The following is a 24,224-nucleotide window of genomic DNA, read 5'->3' on the forward strand; positions in this document are numbered from 1 at the left end:
AAGTTGTATGTAACCACATTCCTTTCTATCCATTTATCTTGTTGCTTACCAAATAGATCACGTTTGTCTTCAACGGATCTCAGGAATTTATTGCTTCCTTTTTCTTTGCAACCTAGACCCTCATGACCTAACAACCTCATGCCTGCAAGTCTTCAAAATTCTGTTAAAAACTGATGTCAGATTCCCTCTTACTTTAGTATACATTTCTTTCTTTAGAAATGTAATTCGTATCATAAAATTTACTCCTAAACAATTCAGTAACTTGAAGTTTATTCAGAAGGCTGTACAACTACTAATTCTCAAGCATTTTCATCACTCAAAAACAAAACACCCAAACAACTACATGATTATTAGCAGTGACTTTCCATTTCCCCCTCGTCTCAGTCCTTGGCAATCAATAATCCCCTCTGTCTCCATAAATTTTCCTATTCTGAACATTTCATACAAATGATTCACACACTTCTTTCACTTAATGTCAAGATTCAATCATATGGCAGCATGTGGCAGTACTTCATCCTTTTTAATAATCGAGTAATATTCTATTGTATGGATATGGATATATAACATTTTGTTTATTCATCAGCTGATGGGCATTTGAGTTGTTGCCACTTTTTGGCTGTTATGAATAATGCTGCTATGAACATCTGTACAAGTTTTTGTGTGAACACATGTTTTCAATTCTCTTGGGTGTACACTTAGTCATGGAATTGTTGGGTCACGTAACTTCATGTTTAACTTCTTGAGAAATTGCTGGAGTTTTCCAAAGAGGTTACACTATTTTATATTTCCACCAGCAACTTGTAAGGGTTCCAATTTCTCCATATTCTTGAGAAGATCATCTTTTTGAATACAGCCATCCTAGTAAATGTGAAGTGGTATTTCATTGTGGTTTTGATTTGCATTTCTCTAATGACAAAAGATACTGAGCATCTTTGCATGTGTTTATTGGCAATTTGTATGTTTTCTTTGGAGAAAAGTCTATTCAAACCCTTTGCCCATTTAAAATTGGACTATTTGGCTTTTTATTGTTGAGTAAGAATAAAAAAATTTTAAGAATTTTTTTTAACACTCTGGCTATTAGACTCAATAGGTATCATTATGTTTTCTTACTTCTAATTTTAGAACTCATTTTATTCTTTTCTTTGGTTGGTTTTGATTTAGGTGTCATATCTGAGAAACCATTGTGTAATCTAAGGTCGCAAAGATTTATACTTAGGTTTTCTTCTAAGAGTTTTATAGTTTTAGCTCTTACATTGAGGTCTTTGATCCATTTTGAGTTATTAATTTTTGTGTATTGTGTGAGTTGGATTCTCTTGCATGTGGATATCCACTGTCCCAACACCATCTGTTAAAAGACCATTCTTTCACCATTGGAGTTTCTTGGTGTCCATGTAGAAAATCAACTGACCATACATGTATGGGCTTATTTCTGGACATTCAATTCTTTTCCATTGGTCTAGGTATCCATCCTAATGCCTGTACCACACTATCTTGATTGATTCCCAATTTGCAACAACACTGGAAATCAAAATGTGACTCAGATCTTTTTTCTTTACAAAAAAAATTGTGTGTGTGTGTGTGTGGCTATTTTGAATCCTTTCCATTTCCATATGAATCTTAGAAGCAGCTTATTTCTTTCTTCAAAAAACCAGCTTGGACTTTGACAGGGATTGTGTTGAATATATAGATCAATATGGGGAGTACTGCCGTCTCAGCAATATTAAATTTTCCAATCCATGAACGCAGATATTAATCCATTTATGTCTTAATTTCTTTAAATGATGTTTGAATTTTTTAGCATATTTTTTAGTGTATGTTCTAGTATTTCATCTTTTTGATAAAGGAAACTCCTTTCTTAATTTAATTTTTGTTTTGTCCATTGCTAGTGTATAGAAATGCAATTGACTCTTTATATGGACCTTGTATCCTAAAATCTTGTTGAACACGTTTATTGCCTAGAATGTGTTTTATTCTTTAATTAAAGATTTATTTTGGCTGCACAGTACAGCTTGCGGGATCTTATTCCCCAACCAGGGATTGAGAGCCCCGGGCCATGGCAGTGAAAGCGCTGAGTCCTAACCACCAGTAGTTAGAACCACTGTGTGTGTGTGGTTTCCTTAAGATTTTCTATAGGCAGGGCTGTCATCTGCAAAGAGAGACAGTTTCATTCCTTCCATTCCAACTGCATGCCAACTATATTCTCTTTTTGCCTAATTGCCCTGGTTAAAGACTCTAGTACAGTGTTAAACAGAAAAGGTGAGAACTTTTGAATTCCCAAATAAAATTCAGAGTAAGTTACAAAGTTTGGGGCAGCGAGTTGATAAGGGCTTCATTAAATGTTTATTTGTGTATATGCTCACATCAGTTTTACTCTTAAGCTATGGCTTAAGTCCTTAAGCTTGGTCCTTGGGGTCCTTTCAAAGAGGAAGCATTATTTATCAGGATTGCCACCTTAGCCAATTCTGGGAGCCTACCTGGCTGGTCTTAACACAGTTCAGAACTGCAGCTTGCTGCTTTAGATTAGCAAAGTACTCCAGGGCAAAAGTGGCCTCAGGCTGCAATGCTTACCACCTTTCCCCATGTATATTTTCTTCATTATGTTGTTAGCTCATTGATGTTTATAAAAATTGAATTTTGTACAGCTTTATCAATTAATTTTGGTAAGAATGTTATTCTAAATAATCAGTCCCCCATGACTTGAAGAGCAGTCATTTTTTAAATGAATTACAACTGACCAATCCTCATTACCCAGATGACTAACCAATCATTAGGATAAATTTTAAAAATGAAACTGTACTACACTCTTACTTGCTAATATTTAATCTTACAGTTTTTCTAGTAAACTAAACAGAAAAGGAAAATTTTAGAATATTCTAGTAAAAAACAAAGAATAAAAGAAAATAAAAATTCAAGAATAGCTAATAGCTCCTATTTGAAAGAAAGGTGAAACATTTATCAATTTACTAGTTCATTCAAGGACCAGTTTCCAATTTGTGCCAATTCTATGGAAGATAGTACATGAACTAGACTTTACATTTTAAATAATCTTCTTAGTGCAACGAGAGTAGTTCTGGAGGTTTTGTAAGATAAAATAAATGTTTATGTAAAAACTTTTTTGAAGTTAAGGTTATCAACTAAAGTCTATTACAGAATTAAAATAACAATAAAGATCATATTTAACGAAAGTTAGAAAATATTTTCAAATTACTCACTTAAAGTTTATTCCTTTTTAGCCTGAAGCCATGCTGATTTTGATTTGCTGAGTAAACTATTCCCCTGATTTGAGTTAGAATATGGCAGAAAACAATTTTATGCATTTTGCTAAAAGATGGATCCATCAATTGTTGTGACAGAGAGGAAAAAGGTGAACATAAATTTATACACGTAAGAAAAATTTACATGGCTTGAGTGTTTGTTTTATAGATATATTATCCAAATTAAATAAATCAACTTACATAGTTCTTCTCTATCAAGAGATTGTGCACCACCTCCAAACAAGCCTTTAAAGAATCCCCTGTTTGGTGCTTCAGGTGTTTCTACAGGAGTGAAGAGTTCACCCAACATTTCCTTTAAAATCAAAACAAATTGTAATTGTTAAAGTTTCAGGGACACTAAACTATAATCACAAAACCAGCCCTGTAAACTCTTTAACTAAAACTTATAACATCAGCTGTTGAGGTTCCCAATTAATGAGCACATTTCAAATGATCAGATCTAGAACAGTCTGATTTGGTCAAGCAATAAATTAAGATTAACTTGACTAAGAGTAACTTGTTGTTTGCTACTTTGGCTAGATTACTTTCTTCACATTTTAAACAAAGATGATTTAAGCTTAAACTGTAAGGAGATTTCAATCTTTATGATAAAATGTTCAAATAACTATAACTCTTATTATCAAGAATTGGTAACTGTATTAATAACTAGGTCTTCTCACATTAGAAATAAGAAAATATATTAGCAAATTGAAGTCTAGTGTAATGATAGCTGAGTCAGAAAATTAGTAGTTTAGAAAGACACACATCTTTTTTCATAAACATATCCTGGGAACAGAATTATGCCAACATACACCTGGAATTCCAGAAATCTGGCTGAGAGGTGGAAAGGCTTCTTTCTATACTGTCAGATTTTCCTGAAATTTTTGTCAATATTCTTCAGAGCACAGAAATGGTAAAGGTAAGTCAGCAGACAAGAAAAACTGCTGCCATTTTACTGACTTTGTAGATGAGACATAAAGAGGGAAGAGAAGTTTCTATAAAAGAAGGATGGTAGCAATATTATTTACAAGGCAACTCTGGGAACCTTTAAAAGCAAAATAAAAGTATAGTGAGGCTTGGGATTGCATTTCTGCCCAGTAAAGAGAAGTAGCTATGATAGAAATGACAAGTACACGATTGGTTCCAGGTAGTTTTATCTGATATTACATTATAGTTGGAGCTAAAAATATGTGCTTTTTAGAGTTTCTTTCTTAGGGCTGGGCTAAGCAAGTTAATAAAGGATGTCCCAAGATTTTACTTTTAGATATATCCATATTTCTTTTTTTCATTTTTTGGTTGCACCTTTTGTTTTGTGGGATTTTAATTCCCTGACCAGAGATTGAGGCCAGGCCCTCAGCTATAATGAGAGCATGGAGTCTTAACCACTGACCGCCAGGGAATTCACAGATACACCCATATTAATGTTGTCTCCCCAACCAGATTATAAATGAAAGGAGATAATGTTAACAATATACAACACAGAGTTTCATTTATAAGGCTGAAGTGGATTGAAGGCCTTACATTTAAATTTTCTTTCCTCTGGATTTCTATAAAGTGGAGTAAAACTCCCTAAAGTCAATAAATCAAACCTGTTAAAATCCACCATAGAATATACTAATACCTATTATTTAATTCAAATTTACATTTGCCTGTATAACAAAGGTGATTTTAGACATATTTCCAATCTTTTTTATACAATATTCTACAGATTATAATTTAAACTGCATTTATTAAGTCGATACAACAAACTGCAAACAGCTACCATTTGTCTTTTATGCTAAATCAATAATAAGAGATATATAGACAAATATAGAGCAACCCACTCCAGTATTCTTGCCTGGAGAATCCCAGGGACGGGGGAGCCTGGTGGGCTGCCGTCTATGGGGTCACACAGAGTCGGACACGACTAAAGCGACTTAGCAGCAGCAGCATAGAGTCATAGCATAGAGTAATAAGACAGATATAGAGTCACAGCATAAAAATATGCTCTTTCAAATTTACCTCACTTTAGAATAGTGGTTTACTCTTTTTACTTAGTATTTAATGATCATGTAATTTTATAAGTATAAAGTAGGATATTTAAAATGCAGAGATTATAGTTGTAAATTAAGAGTCACTATAGTGTACTGGGATGAGTATAAATTGGAACCATATGGACCTGGGTTTGATTCTCACCTCTGCCTTTTACATGCAGAGGGATCTTAGGCAAATCAGTCTCTCAGAGAACTGGTTTCCGTAAATTTATAAAGAAGTAATATTAATACTTACCTCTCAGGAATGTTACCAGAATTAAAGATAATGAAGATTATCTTTAATGAGTTAAAGATAACACAAAATGCCAAGATTAGATACTGAGTGATGTATATACATTATATAGAAAAATCTCCTTTCACATGGAGATGAAACAAATTAGAAAATATGAAGTCATTTATCTTTAGATTACCATTGTGAACATATATCTTTAAAGGAAGTTTAAAATTAGGCATTTCTTAAAGAGTCTGCACAGTCTGTGGTTAGTATTAGGATTTGGAGAGGAATACTGATGTTAAAAAAGTTACGTATTTCAATACCATTGAATAGTATCTTAAATACTTTTCACTTGTATTTAAATAAAAATTTTAATTATGATAAACATATTCTTTAGGATAATTAACTTTAATGACTAATAAACAATGGTAAAATCTAAATAGATTTTTATTATCTGTGATATTTCTCTACATCTAGTAATAGTAATACATCTGAAACAATGTCTGGAACTTTTAAACTACTCTAAAATATGAAGGTACAGAAACAAATATATTTGTCTTATGTTATACAACTGTATCTCATTTGTGTTAATAAACAAGTGATAAAATATAGGAATCTAATTTCATGAATGAGTCAATGCATACGCTTTATCACTTTTTTCTTAAACTGAACTGTAATATTTTATTAGTTGACTTATTTTATTACCTTCAGATGTACAACATAGTGATTCAATATTTGTATAGATCATACTCCATTTAAAGTTATCATGAAATTGGGCCTTTCCTGGTGGTCCAGTAGCTAAGACTGTACTCCCAATGCAGGGGGCCTGGCTTTGATTCCTGGTCAGGGAACTAGATTCCACATGCTGCAGTTAAAGATCCTGAATACTACAACGAAGACAGAACTAAGACCTGAAGCAGCCAAATAAATAAATAAAAGTTAAAAAAAATAATGATAAAATATTGGCTGTAATCCCCATGCTGTACAATATATCTATTTATTTTATACATAGTTGTAATCTGTTACCCTTATATTGCTCTTCTTTCCTGCCCTCTACCTGCTGGTAACCCCTAGTTAGTTTTCTACATGTGTGAGTCTGTTACTGTTTTATTATAGATATTTGTTTATTTTTTAGATTTCACATATAAGTGATAATATACTGTATGCCTTTCTCTGACTTATTTCACTAAGCATAATACCTTCCATGTCTATATAGGTAACTGGCAAAATTTCATTCTTATTTTGGCTAAGTAGTATTCCATCATATGTATGTATATGTGTGCGTATATCTATCTATCTATCACATTTTCTTTATCCATTCATCTGCTGATGGGACACTTAGGTTCTTCCATATCTTGGCTACTCTAAGAATGGCTATCATCAAAAAGTCCACAAATAACAAATGTTGGTAAGGATGTGGAGGGAGGGAAACTGCTGATGGGAATTTAGCACACAGCTGGTAGGAATGTGAACGGGTGCAGCCACTATGGAAAACAGCATGGAAGTTCTCCAAAAAACTAGAACTACCTTACGATCCAGCAATTCCACTTTGGGGTATACAGCTGAAGAAAACGAAAACACCAATATTCATGGCACTGTCTCAACACTAAGTATTACGTCAGGTGTAGATTTTCCTAGATGCCTTTTAAGTTCCCATTTATACCTTGTGTGACTTTTCTTTAATCAGGAATGGATGTTGAATTTTGTCAACTGCTTTTGTTTTTTAGATTTACTAATGTGAATTCCATAGATTGATTTATAAATGTGAAGTCAACTCTACATTCCTGGGATAAATCGTATTTGGTTATGATGAATTATCATGACCAGAATTATCCATCTGATATACTGTTAGGTTCAATTTGTTAAAATTTTGCTTAGAATTTTAACATCTATATTTGTAAAGAATATTGATCTATATGTAATTTTCTTTACTCTAAAATCATTGGTTTTGGTAACATGTTCTATGAACATACCATTAACAAGTTGGCAAACATTTCCCCTCTTTAACTTTTGAGAGATTTAAATAGAACTGGTACCAGTTCTTCCTGAAATGTTGATAGAATTCACAAATGAAGCCACTGAGGCCTCAATTGACTTTGTCCAAGGTTTCTAACTTCAATTTCCCTATAGTATTCTCTGGGTAATCTATTTTTTTCTTGAGTGAACTTTGGTAATATGTGTCTCAGTGCCACCACATGTGCCCATTTCCTAAGTTTTTTAATTTACTGGCCTAAAGCTGTTCATAGTATTTCCTTATTATCCATTTTAAGTAGCATTTGTAGAATCTACAGAAGTCACTTCTCTCATTCTTGATATACTTCTCTCTTCACAATCAGTCTGGCTTGAGATCAATTTTATTGGTTTCAGAGATCAAGTTTTTACTCATCTCACATGCTACTAAAGTAATGCTCAAAATTCTCCAAGCCAGGCTTCAACAATATGTGAATCGTGAACTTCCTGATGTTCAAGCTGGTTTTAGAAAAGGCAGAGGAACCAGAGATCAAATTGCCAACATCCGCTGGATCATGGAAAAAGCAAGAGAGTCCCAGAAAAACATCTATTTCTGCTTTATTGACTATGCCAAAGCCTTTGACTGTGTGGATCACAATAAACTGGAAAATTCTGAAAGAGATGGGAAAAGCAGACCACCTGACCAGCCTCTTGAGAAACCTATATGCAGGTTAGGAAGAAACAGTTAGAACTGGACATGGAACAACAGACTGGTTCCAAATAGCAAAAGGAGTACGTCAAAGCTGTATACTGTCATCCTGCTTATTTAACTTCTATGCAGAGTACATCATGAGAAACGCTGGGCTGGAAGAAGCACAGGCTGGAATCAAGACTGCCGGGAGAAATATCAATAACCTCAGATATGCAGATGAAACGACCCTTATGGCAGAAAGTGAAGAGGAACTACAAAGCCTCTTGATGAAAGTGAAAGAGGAGAGTGAAAAAGTTGGCTTAAAGCTCAACATTCAGAAAACGAAGATCATGGCATCTGGTCCCATCACTTCATGGGAAATAGATGGGGAAACAGTGGAAACAGTGTCAGACTTTATTTTTGGGGACTCCAAATTCACTGCAGATGGTGATTGCAGCCATGAAATTAAAAGACGCTTACTCCTTGGAAGGAAAGTTATAACCAACCTAGATAGCATATTCAAAAGCAGAGACATTACTTTGCTAACAAAGGTCTGTCTAGTCAAGGCTATGGTTTTTCCAGTAGTCATGTATGGATGTGAGAGTTGGACTGTGAAGAAAGCTGAGCGCCGAAGAATTGATGCTTTTGAACTGTGGTGTTGGAGAAGACTCTTGAGAGTCCCTTGGACTGCAAAGAGATCCAACCAGTCCACTTTGAAGGAGATCAGTCCTGGGTGTTCTTTGGAAGGAATGATGTTAAAGCTGAAACTCCAGTACTTTGGCCACCTCATGTGAAGAGTCAACTCATTGGAAAAGACTCTGATGCTGGGAGGGATTGGGGGCAGGAGGAGAAGGGGACGACAGAGGATGAGATGGCTGGATGGCATCACCGACTCGATGGACATGAGTTTGAGTGAACTCTGGGAGTTGGTGATGGACACGGAGGCCTGGCGTGCTGTGATTCGTGGGGTCGCAAAGAGTCAGACACGACTGAGCGACTGAACTGACGTTTTCTATCTCATATTTCCACTTGGATATTTACTATTTTCTTGGGACTTCCTTGGGACTTTCTTGGGACGTCTGTCTACAATGAGGGAGACCGGATTCAATCTCTGGGTTGGGAAGATCCCCTGGAGAAGGAAATGGCAATCTACTCCAGTACTATTGCCTGGAAAATCCCATGGACAGAGGAGCTTGGTAGGCTACAGTCCATGGGGTCGCAAAGAGTCAGACACGACTGAGCGACTTCACTTTCACTTTCTTCTGTTTACTTTGGGTTTAACTTGCTCTTCTTTTTCAGTTTCTTAAGGTGGAAGCTGAAGTCACTGATTTGACGACAATTTCTTTTTGCAGAGTCAGACATGACAGAGCATACATGTCATGTCTTTTCGAATACAGATGTTTTAGTGCTATAAATTTTTCAAGTATAAACACTCAATTGTTTTTCTCTATTGCTATGCTTTCAAGTTAATCTTTTCTTTCCTAATGTCTAATCTGATGTTAATTCCATCCAGTATATTTTTCATCTCTAACACTGTAGATTTTTTTTTTTTTTTTGACAGGAAATAGCATTTATTGGTGAGCATGATTAAGGAGGGGACAGCACTGATGCTCATGAGTGCAGGGCCCGCCATTTGTCCAGGGGACCACGATTAGGGATGTATTTGACCCCACAGCCGTCTGGGATGAGTCGCTTTTCTGCCACCATGTTCTCAAATTCATCCGCGTTGAACTTGGTAAATCCCCACTTCTTAGAGATGTGGATCTTCTGGCGGCCAGGGAACTTGAACTTGGCCCGGTGGAGGGCTTCAATCACATGTTCCTTGTTCTGCAGCTTGGTGAGGATGGACATTATGACCTGGCCAATGTGGACCCTGGCCACTGTGCCCTGGGGCTTTCCAAAGGCACCGCGCATACCTGTCTGGAGTCTATCAGCTCCAGCGCAAGACAACATCTTGTTGATGCGGATGACATGGAAGGGGTGGAGCCGCACTCGGATGTGAAAACCATCTTTGCCACAGCTTTTCACCATGTACTTGTTGGCACAAATATGGGCAGCCTCCAGGGCTTCAGAGGAGAGCTGCTCATACTCATCTGACACCATGTGGCCACAGTGGATGGGAATTCATCCACTTTGGCCTTCTTACGCCCCAAGTCGAAGATGCGAATCTTAGCATCAGGGACACCTCGGCAGAAGCGAGACTTTGGGTACGGCTTGTTCTTACAATACCGGTAACACCGGGCAGGGCGGCGGCCCATGGCGACACCAGGATCTTCAGTGGCGTGCCAAAGGGAAAGAGCAACACTGTAGATTTTCATCTCTAGAAGTTCAATTTTGGTCTTTATATCTTCTATGTTCCTACTTAACTTTTAAGTATACATGCTTAGGCGCTCAGTTGTGTCCAACTCTTTGTAACCCCACGGACTAGAGCCTACCAGGCTCCTCTGTCCCTGGGGATTCTCCAGGCAAGAATACTGGAATGGGTTGCCATGCCCTCCTCCAGGGGATCTTCCCAATCCAGGGACTGAACCCAGGTCTCCTGAATTGCAGGTGGATTCCTGAACCACCAGGGAAGCCCAAGAATACTGGAGTAGACAGCCTATTCCTTCTCCAGGGGCTCTCTCCGACCCAGAAATCGAAACAGGGTCTCCTGCATTGCAGGTGGATTCTTTATCAGTTGAGCTACCAGAATACAGTTCTAATTGTAATAGTTATAACTGTAATTTTGTTTCACTCTCAAGGTTTATAATATCAGGAGTATGTTTCTAGTATAGAAATACTACTACTAACATGTGACAGCATGTACTTTCTACTGAGCACTGTGCTAGTAAGAACTTTACGTGTACTGTCTCCTTTAATTTATAACAGATCCTATGACATTAGATATTATTTTTATCCTCATTTTAAATATAATGAAGTTCAGACATACTAACTTGTCTAAGGTCACATAATTGTGTAACTAGCAAAGCTAGGACTTAAATTCATTCTTCTTGACTCCAAAGCTCATATTCTAAAAATAAGTCACAAATTTAAATATATAAACCAGTAAAATATGGCTAATTAACTAAAAACTTTCACAATAAAGTTCCCTTAGATAATGGTTTCTCTAAATATCAATGAATATTTTAGCTCTAATATTTAAAGAGCACTTTTATTTAAAAAGTTCAAGCTAAACTGATCATTTCTAATAAATATACAACCACATAAAGCACTCAATACTTTTAAAAGATACAGTTTTATAAAGATTTTGTAATCTCTCACAAATAGATCAACAAAAATATTTAGAGGAAAATTATCAAATCTTATTTTTTCTGATAATGTGAATATATCCTTTGAATACAGAGTATATGAGAAGGAATGACACAATTTGTCCTAAAATAGATATAATTATTTTCATCCCAACATACGCCTTTAAAAAGGATTTTTCTTTTGTTTCTATATAATAGATATTTATTCTGTGTGGAGAGTGGCATAAAACGGATGTAAGTATTTTGTATTTCTTTGACATCACTGGCGAGAAAAATATGGATTGATGAGATGGAGTCCCTTTTATAACAGGAATCTGATGAAGATACTTTATTACCAGTATCAAAGCATATGCTCTCAAGTTCTCAAGAAAAGCTTTGTAGAAGGGATGGACAATGTAAGGGACCTTAGAAAATATTTTACCTCTGAAGAAATGCTAGTGATAGTTATGTTACTTACCTGAAGATTCTCACAGGTTTCTTGACTATAAGTGAGTCTCTGGATTTCTGTAGGTGAGACAAGATACAAGGCTTGTCCGTTGTTGGTGAAGCAGAACGTTCTGGCTATCCGCATGTTGGTAAGGGGCAAGTAATACACATCCAGCAGAGGCCTTAAACTTGGCAAACTTGAGAATACAATGGAAAACTTATTAACAGACAGGAAGGCTTTAGTCTTGAACAAATACTACAGGAAGTAAAAATGGCAGGGACCTTCTAAACCTCATGATTAAGTGTACCTGAGTGGGAGAGAAAACTGATTTCTTTTCCTCATGTACTTGTTCACTAGTAACTGAATGAAAATAAATTCTCTGTGTATATGACTGTAAGCAAATTAAAAGCACTTCTCCAAATACAATTCTGCAATATTATGTTCTGACGGGAGGAAATGCTATATTTGTGTTTAAAAAACAAACAAACAAACAAAAGCCTCTTACCTAAAAGTCATGATGTGTCCATTGGCACAGAAGCAGGCAAGGCAGATGCTGTTACTTAACGATACAATGTCTCCACGAAGCACAAATGAGGTCTCTGTGATGTTCTGCTTGTAAGCACAGTTCTGGCTTGGCAATGAGATCACTTTTGCTTGCTTTTCAGAACATATTACTGCATACTGGTTTTCACTGATTTCCTGAGAAGACGAGGGAGATACAGAGACAGGTCTTCTTTTCTTCAATTTCTCTTTTTCATCCTTTTCTTCAGGGACATTGTGTTCTTTCCAGGGTTCATGTGCAGGTGGCACTAAGCAGCCTGTGGAATCCAGGAACGCCATTCTCAGGATCGCCCCTTTTAACCGCAATATAGTACCTAAAATTGTAATTTCAGTAAACAAAAAGTATTTTAGTCCAGACAGTAAATACGTTTATTTCAACTCTGACACACACTAGACACTCAAAAATATGTAGAATATATACTGAACCAAAATTGTATACTGGCTCGCTGACAGGATTCAAACCTCAAGCATGGTATCTCAATCTGGAAAAAGATCTCAATAAATGTTACCAAACTGATAAATGCTGGGATGTCTAGAACTAGGTCTCACACCCACACCTGCCGAGTGTACTGTCGTTGAGTGTAAGTAGATGGCACCTAGGGCTGCAAGGTCCAATACGGCAGCCCAGAGCCTAGCCACGTGAACTGTGGCTCGACCACACTGTGGCACGCTGTAAGAGTGAAACACAGGCTGGATTTGAAGGCTTAGCACAGTGAAATTATAATAAAATAACTCAATAAAATTAAAATACTGATTAATGCTACAATGATTTAGCGCTGTGCATAGACTGGGCTAAATGAAATTTGTTATACTAAAATTAATTTCACTTTTTTCTTTTACATTTTAATATGGCTATTAGAAAATTTAAAATACTACATGTACAATATATAAACAAAGAATATACTAGAGAGCAAAATCATGCTTTTTTCCCTCTCATTTTTAATATAAGAAGAGTATAAATTTTTTCTTCTTAAAATTTTTTGTTAAATTACCTTTTCTAATTCTTCAGAGAAGAAATACGATCTTAAGACTTCATACTTAAGAGATTAAAAATAGCTAAGTGTACAATATTTTAAAAACTTTTCAGTTTTTTCCCTACATATGTACCATTTGCTTACAGAACATACTATTTCAAGGTATCCTAGAATGAGACAGAACAATAGTATTTTGTTTTATTTTCTATGTAGTAATCATTTTAGACATGATCCTAACGTTTAAAAAAATGCAAAGCTTGAATGTCTATATAAGTAAACGATATTCTGGAATCTTAATCCATGTATTCCTTCAATTAAAAGCAAAAGACTGTAACTATCTCCATTCAGAATTCTTAGACTGATTGAAAGATGAAAAGCAAAGGCTTCTATTAAATTACAGTAAAGCAAACTTTCAAGGGTAGTCCAGCAGCAGAGCACACATACCACTTGGAGACACAATCACTGGCTGAAGAAGTCTTTGCTCTCCTCCCGGGGGAAGGTTCAGCGCAATGACAAGCACTGTTCCCAGTGTAGTACCAACCCACAAACACGGGGAAGGGGCTGAATCTGTTTTTCGAGTAAAAGTTTCACAGAAATGAAGAGCAGAGATTGCTTCCCGGGATTCTTTATCAATGCTGGTTACACTTGAGCTCCGTGATCGGCTGAAGGAATTATCTTTTATGTCTGAAATGATTTCAAATGTTGTAAGATTACTCAAGTTATAAAATAATCATATTTTTAGTTTGGTAAGAGTGAGTGAAAGTCACTCAGTTGTGTCTGACTCTTTGCGACCCCATTGACCATATGGTACATGGAATTCTCTGGGTCAGAATATGTTCCAACCTAGGGATTGAACCCAAGTCTCCCGCATTACAGGTGGATTCTTTACCATCTGAACTGCCAGGGAAGTCCATTTAGTTTGTTTTAAATTTTATTAAATAGTTAATCTGCAAAAAGAGAAAAATCTAAAGCATATTTAATTTTAACTGAAAAGAAAAACAATGTACTTTTATGTTAACAATTTTGCCCATTGCTCATACATAAAACAAAGGGAAAAATCCACACCTGTGAGAACTGAGTTGGAGGCAGCTGGGGGCAGCCAGGGGGTTTTTGGATGCATGATCTCTACAGCTTCAGTGTAGCTCTCTGCTGATATCTTGGCTGCTTTTCCAACTTTAGTCATTACTACCTTTTCTCATGGAGAAGGAAATGGCAACCTGGAGAAGGAAATGGCAACCCACTCCAGTATTCTTGCCTGGAGAATCCCATGGACAGAGGAGTTTGGCAGGCTACAGTCCTTGGGGTCACAAGAGTTGGATACGACTTAGTGACTAAACCACCACCACCACCTTTTCTCATGTGCTGCCTCTTCCTTTGGTATAATATAGTTCACGATTAGGCAGTACTAGCAAAGTGGGTATTTTCAATTTCCTAGATTAAAAAAAATGCATTTATAAGTACTCTGTTTCTACCTTCAAATTTACCATATGATGGACTTTTTTCTTCAAATCTGTCCATATGAAAGCCTTAATCCATAAAAATTTAGCTTTTATTTTTCTTAAATGCTATTTTAACTGGAATCTACATTCAACTCAGGCATTTTTCATTAACCTGGACAACCAGCACCTGGCTCATTCTTAACTCGATCCCAGGTATATTCAGGGTACTTATAAATTCTACTAATAAACCCTCTCTTGTCTACAGTTACCTTCTTCTCTGTGACCAATCTTAAGTTTGTTTCAAGCTCTGGCCTCTTTTCTCTTGGAATGCATTTCCAAATGCTTCATGAAATTTTTTCCTGTTATGGCTCACTATGCAAAATCAAAACACACCATTTCTCCAAGTCTCTAAATTCTTCTAATGGTACTATTTATATTGACAACAACCCCATTCTCCTCGGGAATAACATTTGACATGAGTCGCATTTTTGGTTCTTCCCTTTCACTTTAACTGTATGTCTCTGATGGGATGAAAAGTCCTGCATTATTCTAATATTTCTATCTTCTTCTTTCCATTACCGATCAAGTTCCATGACCCTATGTTCAGGCCTTTATCACCATTCATCTATAATTCCCAAGAGACCGCCCCACCTTCACTCTGTCATTGTTCGATCACAACTCAAATTTTACAAAGTACACTTTTAATCCTATCACCTCTACCTTAAAAATCCACAGTGATTCCTTTTATAGTTTTACTCAGGTTTATAAAATTGTCCACAAAACATCTTCAGCCTACCATCCTGGCCCCTTCTGCCAGTGCTGCCTTGCTTCAGTTCACTGTGGGAAGTAAACCAAGCTATTCAGTGTTTTCCATACATACTTGGCACTTGCCTATGCTCTTCCTTCTGATTGCTATCCTTGCCTTTTCTCTACCTACCTAGATGGTGTTTATTCTCCATCTCAGGTACTGTCATCCTCATGAAGTTTATCCCGATTGCTAAAACCATCTATAGTTTTTCTCTTTTGAATCTTGAGAGCTTTTTATCTCCCCCATGGCACTAATAGCACATTTGTTCTGTACTTATTTCTGACTTGTCTTGGGCCTTGTTCTAACGTGACTGAAAATTTCCTGAGAACAAGGGCTTTCGACTCCCTGCAGAATTTAGCGTAGTGCCTTGCATATGAAAGTAGTAAACTGATACTTGCTGAAGACAGACCCATAGTTCAAAGTATCTAGAGCAATGTGTTTCTGTGACACCACTGGGAGATATTAAACTTTCCAGTAGCTTCTACTGTTCACATCTAATAAGTCATTCCTCAAATTGTATGTTTTCAATGCTATTGTGAAAGAAATGACTTCATAGTATTGTGAAAAATGAAAAACATGTTCAAGTCTTCTAAACTGTATTTCATGAATTAAAAAAGGTATTACTGAATCCTATGTACACCTCCACAAAAGCTTCTTATGGTCAAATTTAGATTCATAAGTTAAAAAAAAAATTCTCCCCCCAAATAATTATATACAACATAATTTTGATTATAGTTAGCCTCGAAAACAATAAAGCCACTAGTTATGACAGCAGCATGGATTATTTTTAACTATAGTTTCTAAAAATGCTCTTCTTTTGCCTGAGATTGTGCATCCTGTTACAGATTATGACACAGGACAAAAGAACTAGTTAATATAAATAAAACAGCCTTCAAAAGCGACAGCTCACTATTGGGTAAGTGTAATATGGCAGTGATGCCAAGTCTTAACTCTTCATATTTCCACAGTTATTACAGTAAATTAACAGAAACGCAAAATTTATTTTCTTTTGATTAAAATGTTATTTTAATAAAACAGACACATACAAGGTGAACACACATACTGACCTATATTATCAGTTGGGACTTAGTGATATAAATGTAAATCAGTGATATAAGAAAACCTGATATTGTAAATTTCAATAAAAATTAAGCTGCATAAAAGCTTTTTACTGTTATCTATTAAGAATTACAATAGGTGATTCACAACACTCTATAATTCAAATGTTAATTCATAGGCCAACAAAACATTTTAATTTAATAGACTAATTTAATGATATAAAGTTTATAAACTACAACTGCATTTTTATTATATGACTTCTCTATAAAAATTAGGTTATCAAAGAAACTCCTATAGCTAGATCAATATGGGAAAATGAACTGAATCAGAATCAACTTTGAACTTACAGAACTAAGTTGCTTATCTTACGTGTGGAACTGTTTGAAAACAAGTTAGAATCTTAGCAGTTCGGGAACTGTAACCACCACCACACGGCAACACTGGGCCGTTTGCGCCTACTGATGATTCTTGTTTTCCCCCAGTGGCTCTCGGAAAGTGAAAAAGTCGCTCAGTCATCAGGCTCTTTGTGACCCCATGGACTATAGTCCATGAAATTCTCTAGGCCAGAATACTGGAGTGGGTAGCCTTTCCCTTCTCCAGGGGATCTACCCAACCCGGAGATCGAACCCAGGTCTCCCACATTGTGGGTGGACTCTTTACCAGCTGAACCACAAGGGAAGCCTCTGGCCAGTGTAAAATAATTACCAGTTAAGAATCTCTACCAAAAAATAGTTCAGTAGCATGATGACCTTAAAGGGAAATTATTTAGGCAATATAGGTATTGTTTCAATGCATGTATTAAATGAAGTTGCAATTAGCTTAGGGCATTGAAATACACAGGCACACAGTAAAAGATAAGCTGAATAAAGAAAGATAAATCAATAAAAGGAACACACACTTTGATTAAAATACTTAAATAGTACCTAAGTGTGAATATTCTTTTAAAATTGATATCATATTTTATTGATTTTAAAAAAGTACTCCTACATGTGTTTTCTCAGATTTGTAGATACTAAGTGACACAAAATCATAGTGTCACAAAACTTAAACTAATAGTATTTAATGTTACTGAAATTCTGGGACTCTCAGAGATTGAAGACAACTCTAGATACTCTTGTTGGGAGGAAAAATGCATAAGGTTAGCTTCAGATACACTTGTGTTCAAATTTTTGCATATTTCATTTTTATAGTGAAGGGAACTACCCTCTTCTCAAAACATGTTATACTACATTCTAGAACTTTTTCTGGGTTCCTTAACACCAGTGTTACTACAGGGATCAACCATACTATCTTTCCTATGTTCAGGAATGGAAACTCTTTCTGATGACAGTGGATGATATTATGCCTACTCATAATAACACATTTTCTATCACAACTGAGATAAGACCTAAAATCAGTAAGGTGAAATGGACCAATATCTAAGTCTCTATTATACATAAAAAGATAGTCAAGGAATCTAGAGAATTAGAAGTGAGAAGATGAGGTGGGTGAGCAAATACAAAGAAGCAAATCTAGTTTCTAAGACAAACATAGGTGAAATCATCCATATGCAGTTACTCACATAAAAGCAGTAGAAATTTCTAAAAGAAATCTGCTTTATATGTACTATGCGAAATCTTCTTTAAATCTTTATTGAAACATCAATTTTCCCTATTCTGGAATATCAGGAAGCTGTTTTGGAGCTGGATATAAAGCAAAAGGAATATGCTAGATATATTCACTCTGCTTTCCTAATGGATAGGTTGTATATAAAGTACTACAGAGAAACAAGCATTTCCCAACTTATTATCATCAAAAAGTAATATTGATTCTTGACATGAGATTCACTGTAATACAGAAAACCAGTCATATATTTTGAAAATATTATTCTCATAAAAATAAGTTAATAAATCAGAGTGCTCAAGATGAGTTTTCAGATGGCTAATAGAAATTAATCTAAAAATCACATAAATTTTAATCTTACACTGAATTTTGTTTAGATATAAAGTATGAGAGGATTGAGTAAATAGATTATTTTGGTTTGCTTAAATTTATATTATAATTATCTTATAATATACAGATGGCATCCAAAGGCTATTATTCCTTAAACAGTCATTTTAAACTTAATTTTCAGTGAAAAGCTATTCTGTGGTCATTTTAAATTTCCTGATTTTTTGTCTTCCCATTAAAGAGATTTTAACTACTGCATATTTTCATTTATTTTACTTACCTAAGTCAGGCTTTAGATCAGTAGGCAAGCTTAACTTCCTTGACATTTTTGCTGAAAAATAAAATGCACTTTTAAAGTCCTGAAGAATATCTGATTCATTCTTATTTCTATCAATTGTTCTTCAAGATAGGAGTGAATGTTTTTATTACTAAATCTAGAGACTAATTAAAATACGATTAATAATGTTATGGTTGGAAAGTAAATCTTATTTTCAGCTTTTTAAAAAGTTTGTACTTACTTGATATAATATCTTTGAGTGCTTGAAGCTCTCACTTCAAGGAAGCCTTTTAAATTCTGTTAATTATTTCTTAGGCTCATAGGAAAGGGTTAGACTTCTTTAAGAGAAGCAGTCATTTCTCAGAAAGAAGATGTTGCAGATAAGGACAACAGAGGCATAAGACTTAGTCTGGGTATGTGATATAATACAAACTTTCCAGCTCCTCATCTTCACAGCTATTGGGATCATTGTTTTTAAAGTTAGTATCTTGAATATAGGATGAACCTACGTCAAGCTGAAGTATTTGATTACATCACAAAAATATCTGGCTCATCCATTTCTTCATATATGTTAACATCTCTATTTACATTTTAGTACAAAATAAAAACAAACAAACAAAAAAAACCCATGCTCAGTCTAGTGTATTTACAAAAGTGTAAACTACAGATATTTCTATTTTGGATTACAATATTTAAAAAGTCTATGTAAAAACCTTACTGGAATTCACTTTCCATCCTCAGTTATTGCCTAAATCTACGAAGTGCTTTAAAGTTAGGAGGTGTTTTACTACATCTATCATGTTAGTGGCAGTGCATGCGTAACAGAACAGCGCTTCCTAAGTGAAATTTTGAATACACATTTGCGTGTTAATACATGAATGTGTATATGGGGTTAAATTTTGGATGGTTAGGAGATATTTAAAAAACAGACCCTGCTAGTCCATAAGGGCGCCATGTAAACAAAGAGAAATCCAGTCATAGCACATAACTTCCACATCTAAAAAAATGACAAATTCATTGTTAGGGAAGAGGCATTAGGCTAAGTGAGAAGGGATAGGGGGAAATCAGGTTTTTATTTCTAAGATTCATTAATCTAATTAGCATCCTTTCAAAAAACCATAACAAAGTGTCAAATATACCAATCAGTCTTATCCCATTTTGACAGACTTAAAGCATAAAAAGTAACAGAAAACTGAAAAGCCAAATGAAATCTATCATGGTTGATCTCACATAAATGGCATCTGGTCCCATCACTGCATGGCAAATATATGGGGAAACAGTGGAAACAGTGACAGACTTTAGTTTTTTGGGCTCCAAAATCACTGCAGATGGTGACTGCAGCCATGAAATTAAAAGACACTTGCTCCTTGGAAGAAAAGCTATGACCAACCTAGATAGCATATTAAAAAGTAGAGACATTACTTTGCCAACAAAGGTCCACCTAGTCAAAGCTATGGTTTTTCCAGTGGTCATGTATGGATGTGAGAGTTGGACTATAAAGAAAGCTGAGCGCTGAAGAATTGATGCTTTTGAACTGTGGTGTTGGAGAACTCTTGAGAGTCCCTTGGACTGCAAGGAGATCCGACCAGTACATCCTAAAGGAAATCAGCCCTGAATATTCATTGGAAGGACTGATGCTGAAGCTGAAACTCCAATACTTTGGCCACCTGATGCAAAGAATTGACTCATTGAAAAGACCCTGATGCTGGGAAAGATTGATGGCGGGAGGAGAAGGGGATGACAGAGGATGAAATGGTTTGATGGCATCACCAATTCAATGGACATGAGTTTGAGTAAATTCCAGGAGTTGGTGATGGACAGGGAGGCCTGGTGTGCTGCAGTCCACGCGGCTGTAGAGTCGGACATGACTGAGCAACTAAACTGAAGTCCACCCAACTCAAAACATTTTCTAAAATGCAACACTTAACTTTCGAAAGAAGTTAGAAGCTTTTATTACATATCATAAGTACAATGTACACAGACTGATAAATAATATCTATATAGTAACTGAAGGAGAAAAACTAGCCTGGTACAGTCTAAAGATATCCTTTCACAATCAGATGTGTAAGCCTCTTTAGACCTAACTACTCTGATTTGATTAAGTTATTCTATATCTTTAGGACCAGTGCTTATAAATATTGAATGTGCATATTCATCATCTGGGGAACTTGTTAAATCAGATTCTTGCACTTCTAACAGGCTCCCAGGAGATGCTGATGCTCCTGGTCTGTGGAGCATCAGGGTCCCTAGACTACAAGTAACTTCAAGATTAGGAAACAAGACTAATTCATCAAATCCATATGTAGATACAGTAAGTCCACAGCAAACAATTCTTGAATAAGCTTCAAAATCTTGTTTGTAAAACATGAAATGTCAAGTATGGTGGTGAGGACTGGATTTGGAATCAGACCAGATATTACCGTGTATCTAATTCAATGAATTACTAGGTGTGTGACCTTAGGCCAACCACTTTGCCTCTCTAAACCTCAAATTTCACCTGGAAAACAGAGATGGATAATAATGCCAATTTCATAGTTTTGAAGATTGTATAAGAAGACATAAGCAAAACATTAAGCGCAGTATCTGACACAGTATAGAGATGATAAACATTAGTTACTATTAATACTAAACAAGTGAAACAATTTTCATAAGCTGTAAAATGTTATACAGATGAGCCATTAATATATTTGTAAACAGCCAAATATTTCTTTAATTCTACAGTAATTCAACCCCAATTCTACCCCAATTAACTAAAAAAACAAAATGGAAAACAATTTTTAGGACATATAGAATGGCATGTACAACTATGAGCTCAACCTTTTTTAAGTTCATTTCAAAAAGTAAATTCAATATATATCTAATTGTAGAAAGAGAAACAATCTGAGTAACCTGTAAGATATTTTTATGAGGAAGGGGAGAGGGGAAGTGGTGGAGGGGGGCAAGATTTAATTCCTCAGCATTTCTTCTTGTATAATTTGCATTCATGTCTTCAGGATCCATAGCCCTTTCTTTTGTAGTCTCCATCTAAACTCATCTGATGAACTGATCATATCATTTCAGATACTGAATTTTTCCACAGTAGTATTTCAATTTTTTATAAAGTTTTAATTTTATCTGCTGATATTCTCCATCTGTTCACTCACTATGGCCATTTTCCTACTTTAGTATTTGAACATATTACAGCAGCTGCTTTAAAACTCTTGATTGCTAATTTCAACATCTAGGCCATCTTGTGGTCTGTTTCTACTGAATGATTTTTAAAATTCTTGATTATGGGTCATATTGGGTTGGCCAAAAAATTCGTTCGGATTTTCTCATAAGCACCTACAGAAACCTGAACTTTTTGGCCAACCCAATATTTCTTGTGATTTTGAATCTTTATTTCACATGCCTAGGACCTTTTGATTGAATGTGGACATAAGTTTTGACTGAATAGTGGACAATATGTTGAAGTTGAGTATGGATTATATCATCAACCTAACAGGTATTGAGTTTTGGTCTGTCATGCAGTTAAATTCCTGGTGGATCCTTCTGATCACTCTTGGTTTTATTCTTTATTAGGGTGGGTCTATATCAGTTAGAACTTTGTTTTAGGGTACGGCTTTCACGCTAAGAAGTGATCCTTACTCTTAATAAGTGGCCTTTCTGGGATTTCAATAGAATGACTGAGGTGCTCAGCAAGGTTTCACTACATCTACTCCTAGCACCACATGACTTCTCATGTCACTGGGCAGCTCTCAGCCTCAGAGCAGGCGCCTGAGGTCTGGTGGTGGAGTCTTGACCAGCTCATATGTGGCCCAGGCCGAAGGCAGGGACCTACACTGAACCTATACACAAGACTTCTAGGAATGCCCCTTACCAGTTCCTTTCTCTCCGGTGCCCACCCTCACAAGTTCAAGTCACTTTAGCAGCCCAGAACTTCCATTTCTTCCTCCTTAGCTTAATGAGGCTACAATTCCACTTGGGTTCAAATCACTCTGCAGTGCAACAGGAAAGTACTCTCCAATCAGAGAGAGGTGGGGCAGAAAGCAGCTGCAGAGTTTATCCAGCACTTCCTGAAGATTATATTTTTACTTCTCAGGAGTCTCAGAAGCACTTGCCAACACAGTTATCTTGTCAGTTGATTTCATCACTCTGGAAAAGAAACTTCTGTCCATGCTTTGAAGTTATCCAGCTTCCAATGAGGTCTTCAAACTGAAAACATTATCATCTGAATGAGTTCCTGGAAGGCAAACTATCTGTTTTTCTCTTCTTCATTTGTGTATTCTTCAACTCTTGCCCCTGTAACCCCATACCTTTCTTGTTTTGAAATCCTTTGTCACTCAAAGCTATAAAATAGCTCTCACTTTCTATGCCTTTGTCCACAGTAGAAACAACGAAATGACAGTAAAGAAGTTTATTCAATTTGGAGAAAACTGCAGTCAGAGATATATCTCAGCAGGCTGCTAACCCGAGTCTCTGCTCTTTTTATAAATCTGAATGAGAATATCAAGCTGGCTGGCTGAATAAGCAGTAAAGAGCTGCATTTGCTTGGAAAGAATAATGAAGTTATCCTTGATCACAATAATCAAGTCTGCAATAGTGGTTTCAATACCAATGAAAGATGCGTGATGTTTAAGAAAAGCAGATCTTGAGGAAAGGGGACTGGCTAAACCATTATACTAGAGATGACAGCTCTGTCATGGTTGATGCTTTTTAGTTCTTTGCAAGGAAAAGTTTCTCTGTTACAGAGATTCCTACTGTTTCTCTGAATTTAAACAGATGCTTTGTAATTTTCCTTTAGCTTCTCTACCCACTGTGTTTCACATCTTATTTTTCTAAGGACGATTCCTTAAAGGAAAACAGAACTGCAACTTCTGCTTTTTAGAATGTGGCTTTTATATTAAACAATGTACCCACAATACAAGGTAAAATGACTTTTTCTTATCACACTATGAAGAAGATGCCAAAAAAGCAAATGGATTTTTATCATTGAGAAAGGTTCAATAGTTAGAATACAGTGGCAAGATAACTTTTCTCACCGGCAGAGATCCAATGTGACTCTTTTCAAGGATAATGTTAAAATGTATGCATATAAAATAAGAGCAACCAGAACTTAAAAAAGAAAAAGACTAAAAATCAGCTTGTAGGTTAGGGCAGGTGATCCCAGGGGGAAAGTGGGACCAAGAAGTAGAAACTCCTATCACACATTATTTTAATAGCTATTGGAACTAATAATATCAATTTCTACCTCCCATGCTAGAATATAAATTCTGTTAATTTGGGAGCAATTTATTTTGCAAAATACTGCATCCGTGTATATGTGTCTAGCTCTTAGTGTGCATGTTCATGAAACATGATAATGAAAGAAAATATAAATA

General features: G+C 35.8%; 1 protein-coding gene and 1 pseudogene across 8 annotated transcripts in view; both read right to left on the bottom strand.

Annotated features, from left to right (window-relative positions):
• STXBP5 (syntaxin binding protein 5) overlaps positions 1-24,224 on the bottom strand; it is a 160,721-nt gene that overhangs the window by 8,533 nt on the left and 127,964 nt on the right. For 6 of the 8 annotated variants that reach the window (XM_025294423.3, XM_044924124.2, XM_006069443.4 and 3 more), the window contains 5 exons: positions 18,868-18,918; positions 13,797-14,036; positions 12,323-12,692; positions 11,848-12,013; positions 3,456-3,567 (listed from right to left, as the gene is read on the bottom strand). In XM_025294423.3, the coding sequence (XP_025150208.1) occupies positions 3,456-3,567; positions 11,848-12,013; positions 12,323-12,692; positions 13,797-14,036; positions 18,868-18,918 (939 nt within the window). The remainder of the gene's footprint in view (positions 1-3,455; positions 3,568-11,847; positions 12,014-12,322; positions 12,693-13,796; positions 14,037-18,867; positions 18,919-24,224) is intronic. The other 2 variants (XM_025294425.3, XM_025294424.3) reach the window with 1 other exon arrangement.
• Positions 9,683-10,447, bottom strand: LOC102412749 (annotated as a pseudogene).

This window comes from Bubalus bubalis, chromosome 10 (genome assembly GCF_019923935.1).
Source record: "Bubalus bubalis isolate 160015118507 breed Murrah chromosome 10, NDDB_SH_1, whole genome shotgun sequence".
Classification (NCBI taxonomy): domain Eukaryota; kingdom Metazoa; phylum Chordata; class Mammalia; order Artiodactyla; family Bovidae; genus Bubalus; species Bubalus bubalis.